Source organism: Phaethon lepturus, unplaced genomic scaffold (genome assembly GCF_000687285.1).
Source record: "Phaethon lepturus isolate BGI_N335 unplaced genomic scaffold, ASM68728v1 scaffold35322, whole genome shotgun sequence".
Classification (NCBI taxonomy): domain Eukaryota; kingdom Metazoa; phylum Chordata; class Aves; order Phaethontiformes; family Phaethontidae; genus Phaethon; species Phaethon lepturus.
In genome coordinates this window covers 1-6,078 of record NW_010524708.1, presented here as the reverse complement: position 1 = coordinate 6,078, position 6,078 = coordinate 1, and the positions used below count along the sequence as shown (strand labels likewise).

Below are 6,078 nucleotides of genomic sequence, written 5' to 3'. Positions count from 1 at the left end.
ACCAACCAACCTTGGACAGGAAGAAATGTTGCTAAGGTTACAACTGTTCTCTATCAAATAGTTCAGAATGGGCAAACACCTGGGAAGGAGAAGAACATTTTAAGCTAAAGGACAAGTCTGTCCCAAGATCAAGAGCGTTAAACTGATCAGAAATGCATCTGTGTTGCAAAGGACAACATCCTTAGCTAGAAGAACAGCCAGATGCTCGGTCTCAGTGACAGTATCAGACACAAAAACCTTTGTTTCTCTCATGCATTTAACAACAGTCTTACTGCAGGACTTGGCAAGACCACCAGACTTCCAGCCCAGCCTTTTCCAAGACATTCTTCAAGGCCTTTACATGTTAAATAGTTCCTCTACCATCTGGTGCACCCAGCTCTGATATACTCCAGTTTCCAGTGCTTTAATTGTGGGGGGGGAATCTGTCTTTAATCTGACATTACTGTGATACCTGAATACCGTATTTAAGATGCACACCTACAAATATACAGTAATTTTGCCCACTTCAGCTTTTATTTAGTTAGCAAATATATTGTAAAAACAACAAGCACAGATAAATACTGGAGTGATAGCAGAAATCTGCCCTCATTTGTGGAAATAGATGAGGTTTAGGGTAAAGGACAGGCTGGCCCACATACAGACAGTACAGCCAATGCCCTGAACAAACACCATTAAAGTGGCAAAAGTTTCCTTGCTAGGCGTACTTCAACGAAATTCCCTTTCCCAAATGTTTATCAAAGCCTTTTCTTCTTCCAGTTTGACTGCATCTTTCTATCACTGAATTTTCAGAACTGCTACAGGTCACATTTGATTTAGAGGGCTTTGGTCTGGAGGTCAGTAACAGAAAATCCCCTGTAAGCTCAGACTAAATAGGGAGTATCCTGGCAGAGACACTAACCTGAATGTCCTTCGTCTCTATGAGACAGAGCGTTGACGCTTTTTGCCGTAGGAGATTTGCCTGATTCGGACTTCTAGTTGGAAGGCATCCAATCTTTCCTTTGGGTTAAAAGCCAACATATCGCGCAGGAGCTTACAGAGATCATCTGGCATGGATTTCTTGTTCTTCAGGGGAATTTGTAATTTCATGTTGGGATTCTCCAGCAACGCTTCTCCAAGGGGAATAAGCTCCTTGCCTTGGCAGATGTAAGTTCCTGAACACAGATTAGAAGGAGTCAGGTTATACAGGTTGAGGGAAGTCTACAGAAAGTGCTGTCACACGCAGTACAGATAGACAACCTGGGAAACAAAACCTCTGAAAGATTACTGGAAAGATCACTTATTAAAAGGCGACCGCCAAGTCAAACATAGTGAGAATCTGTTACTAGAAGAGGCTTTTACTTTCAAATAGTAATCAAGATATTGCACAAGGCTGTGCGCATAACCGTGCATGGAACAGAGGGAGCAAGTTTAAGCACAGCGTGCTCGTCAAGCTGTTATATGCAGAGAAAATGGGCTGCTGAAATAAACTTCCTCCATTTTACTCCGTTTCACCCTACTAGCAGACTCTGAAGCTCTAGCAGAGAGAGGGAAGGAGACTGCGCTTGGGTGACTTGAAAGAGTTAAACATTAAACTTATTTGCTCAGTTAGTCAAACAATTTTCAATTAAAATGACAGCATATGCCATTTACCATTAGCCAGCTTCTCCTTAGCAAGATTAAGGAAGGGAAATGTAAATTTGCTCCTGGTAATCTAAATAATTTCACCGGTTGTTGAAAATGATTAACCAGTTTCCGAAAGAGACAGTAAAAACAGCTTTGCTCACTCAAGCTGTTCTGCCCCTGCACCAAGCAAAGAATAAATGTTTCAAATGCAGTGACCTGTCTGTGTATAGAAAAGGTTGGCCTTACAAACTCCTTATCTCAAGTTGGCGGGTAGCTATTTTAATGAAATCTGTTCATGCTTTGGTCTCAGCTGCAGCCATTTGCTTGTTTCTGTAGGCAGGAACGAAAACATTTATCAATGTTTGGCATTTTAAAAAGAAATAAATAATAGAATTAGCACTGAGACTACTTGGAAGATAAAAAATTAAAGGGGTAGCGCAATAGTTTCTCAAAGTTCCTCCGTAGAATTTCCTTTTAAGAATTTAAGCATTTAAAAGAGACAGGTATGCTATGATCTCAGAGCCTGGGCAGATGTCTTCAATTATTATGCTAATGTGCATGACTGGCATTCTCTCCTCTCAAGATGGATTTGCCACTGCAATATACTTTTCTGAAATCATTTAGTACAAAGTATTTCAAGCGTGCATATACGTGGGGGATTTGGAGGAAGGAGGAGGCGGAGAGAGAGCAGGCCATCGGAGGAGTCATCCCTGTGAGATCCTGCATCTCTAAACTGTGAGGAAACTCAGCCAGATGGCAGTGAAGCTTATCTAAACATCCTTTCCCAGTTTATTATTTGGCTCCTCGGAACATCCTTTCAGTGCTGCCAGTGATCCCATCCCTTGGTTATGCCAAGTCAAGGGTACAAGCGAACCCATAAGCCCAGTTCCAGAAAGGTTTTGGTTTTAAGAGCATTAAAAGCATTTCTGAGAAAGTGGAAGTATAAGATACTAAATCCTCTGTGAAGAGCATAGCTGTAAAACAGATGACCCACCAACAGCCATGAGCTTTTTTCTCTTACAATTCTTCAGTGACAATAAGGGCCAAATCCATTTTCGAAGAGCATTCCTTAGGGTTAGGAAGGCCTGGCAGCAGAGAAGCTGGAAGCGATCTTTCCCTTAACCTTTAAATCCCACAGAGTATTTCTGGCCGAAGAAATGATCTTCCAAACAAAATGATCTGTAAATATAAAAAGCAGTCCTGCTGCCTTAGTGATATGTCTTCAAGACTTGGAAACCCTGCATGAGAAGCAACCAAATTGGGAGCAATGGATGCTGAAAAGATTTCTTTGCCGTTCTTTTAAAAACAAAACCCCAAAACACCCAGAAAAAAACCCAACGTTGGGTTTCTTTGGGTTGCAAAGTGCTTGCAAATTCCTGGAAAAAGCCACATCCAAAGCATATTTGCCTCAGCATTTGTAACTATGCGGGGGAGAACACCCCTCAGAGGGTCCCTACAGATCCAGAACATCCACTGACAACAGGACAGCACTGATCTGGTCCTCACCGAGCAATTCCTTCTCGGTATCCCCGTCTCGGAAGGTGATCCTCTCGACCATAGCCCAGAAAATGATCCCAAGGGCAAATATGTCAGCCTTCGCAGTGTAGTGACCTTCCCATACTTCTGGAGCCATGTAGAAGTTTGACCCACATGCAGAGGAGAAGCGGTGCTGGTTGACATTCCCTTTCCCCTGACACACCTTGCTGAGGCCAAAATCTGCTACCTGCAACACATAAGAAAAGCAAAATAACTTATTCACAAACATCATGTTTACAAGGATGTTTACAAACAGCGGCGCAATGAGTTCCACTCTGAAATCCACCCAAGCGTGGCACTGACACTTGTGGGGTGGTAACCCTGGTGAAACAAAGAGCTGATTATTTCCTGTTAGCTGTCCATTCCCCTTTGTTCTCCTTCCTAAGGTGGGAGAAACAGGTACCCGAGTGTTATCTTTCTGTGAAGTTCATGCTGATTACATCTAATCGGGCATAAACATACCTCAAACAACATCTACGATAGAAGTGGCTCTTGCTGTTCCACAGTGAGTGCACCGAATCTCTTGCATTACCATTATTATACATAGAGGCTAAGGTGACATTGATTTACGTGTCCCTTGATGGCTCTACAGGTCGAGGTACAAATACCATCATTGATCTGAATGGTCAAGGCATGAATTATCTGAATGCACCAACCTATTATTTTATGTCCTAAGTACTGGAACTCTTGGGATTGAAAGTTCAGGAACGAGCTGACTCCCAGCTTTTCAGAGAGTTGGTACAGACTTTCAGTCTGGTGCTATAAGAAAGGCAGCTATCCAGTCTTTACCTCAATCAGGACACCAACATGAAGCACGAAGCCATTCCCCACCTCCCCTGAAAATCAGTATGTGCTCGGGGCAGCAATATTGGAAGCACTAGCTGTTGTAACAGGGCAGTGTGTTCTGAAAGTTTAAGGGAACAGAAAATGTTGCTTCATCTTGGACTGATCGTGATCCCTGAACAGAAAATGTTGCTTCATCTTGGACTGATGGTGATCCCCCTGATTATCTGGCATGCAGAAGTTAAACAGCCCTGAACCACTCCTCTCAAAAGGATAACCAGTGCATGAAGGACGTTACAGAAACACACCATCATGACCTCTGCTTCCTTCCAAGACTCCTAAAAAACTGCTCTACTCCAAAACTCCTCCACAACTGATATCAGATGTTCTGAATACGCTTATTACAAGTATCACAAGACTTACCAAAAGCCCATTCCAAAGCACGCAATGCGTAAGCCTGTAGATCACATACTTGTTACAGCAAAGTTTTATTCCCTTACCTTTACTATGGGACTTCCAGGTCTATGAGAAATCAAAATATTGTCGGATTTCAGATCTCTATGCACTATCTGGTTTGTGTGCAGGAAAGCCACGGCGCTGCTAAGCTGCCGCATGAAGCTGTTATTCAGCTGAGCATCCGGGCTGCGAGACAGCAGGTATTCGTTCATGTTGCCACCGTCACAAAACTCCATCACAAACCACAGAAAGCAGGCCGATTTGGGATCCATGCACCGCCGCCCTTTCAGGCAGGTCTCAATTAGCAGCAAATGGCTGTCTGATTTCCTGTAACGATGACTAATTGGCTGAAAGACTTGGCCATTCTGCAGGATACATTCCTCCAACTGGATCACATTTTCGTGTTGCCTCTGGATGCTCTGCAGGGCCCAGAACTCTTGCAGAGCCAGTTCTACGTTTTCGGGCACGTTGCAATGCATTCTTTTTACAGCTACTTTGCTTCTAGTTCGATTAACGATGGCCTCATAAACCACCCCATAGCTCCCTCGGCCCACTTCTCGAACGATGCTGTACTTGGCTTCCGTCGCCATCCCTCACTTCGGCCCAGAAAAGAGCAAATCAAAGGAAAATACTTGAACTCATGGCAATCAGTCGTCACCCGCAGTAAAACCCTGGAAGAGAAGGGGATAAAAAGCTTAAAACCCTCCCAAACAAAGCAGCTAACCAACGATCAACTGCAAATACTTCCAACCGGTATCAATCTTAGCGGTATATGCATCGGTATATGATGCAGCTGCACAAGGACTGACAGCTAAAACGGGATTTTAAGAGAAAGCCTATATCCATGGTAACTTTGAGACATTATCAAGTACAGTCCTGACTGCACAGTGGGGTACAGCCACCTGGGAAGTGACATCGATTTGTCCACAGCAGACGAAGTTTAGTGAGAAAGAAAAAAGAACTATGTAGGCACGTTTCCTAAGCAGGGCAGAAAAGAGAAGACAAGACCTCCTGGGTAACAGCTGAACTTACTGTTACCAGAATTGACTTTTAAAGAAATAGTTAGCCAGAAATGCCAGTTTGGCACTAAATCTTTCACCCTCACTTTCCCCCCTTGTAAATTTGCTTACCCATCAATGGCTTCATCGTGTCCCTGCACTTCCACTACCAACTTTCTACCAGTCCATGCCCTAATACTCACCCCCTTTTCTCCAGTTCACCCTCTTCCAAGCCCTTTACAAGCCTTACGCTGCACTTCACCTCATGCTCCCTGTCCCACCCCCAGGCCCCCCATCCCAGGTTGTTCTTCACTTCATTGTCTAATACAGGTTCCTGCTGCAATTTCCACAGTCTCTCATTCAATTCCGCCCCCCAGCCCTATCCCCCAACATCCCACTACTGCCTTTTTAGCCTCTCATTTCACTTCTCCCTGCACCACTGCTCTTCAACACCATCCCAGGTTTTGCTCCCTAACAACACATTAACCATTCTCTGCTTTCATCCCACACACATTCCTTTCTCAATCCCCTTAACCCTGTCCCCTTCAAACCTCCCCCCCTGCTGCTGCCCTCAGAGCCCCCACTTCCCCCGAAAATCTCCTCCCTTCCCACACCCTCAGCCCAGCTCCCCCAACCTAACCCCCATCTTCCCAGCCCACCCCAGCTTCCTTCTCAATCCCCCTCCAGCTCCATCCCAGAGCTG

At 44.5% G+C, this 6,078-nt stretch overlaps 1 protein-coding gene across 1 annotated transcript; it reads right to left on the bottom strand.

Annotated features, from left to right (window-relative positions):
• Positions 1-764: 764 nt before the first annotated feature.
• On the bottom strand, positions 765-5,044 carry LOC104615512 (serine/threonine-protein kinase PDIK1L-like). Its single transcript, XM_010282536.1, has 3 exons — positions 4,422-5,044; positions 3,109-3,325; positions 765-1,151 (listed from the first exon to the last, which is right to left on the bottom strand). The coding sequence occupies exons 1-3, from the start codon at positions 4,965-4,967 to the stop codon at positions 916-918; spliced, it is 999 nt and encodes a 332-aa protein (XP_010280838.1). The 5' UTR covers positions 4,968-5,044; the 3' UTR covers positions 765-915.
• Positions 5,045-6,078: the final 1,034 nt, after the last annotated feature.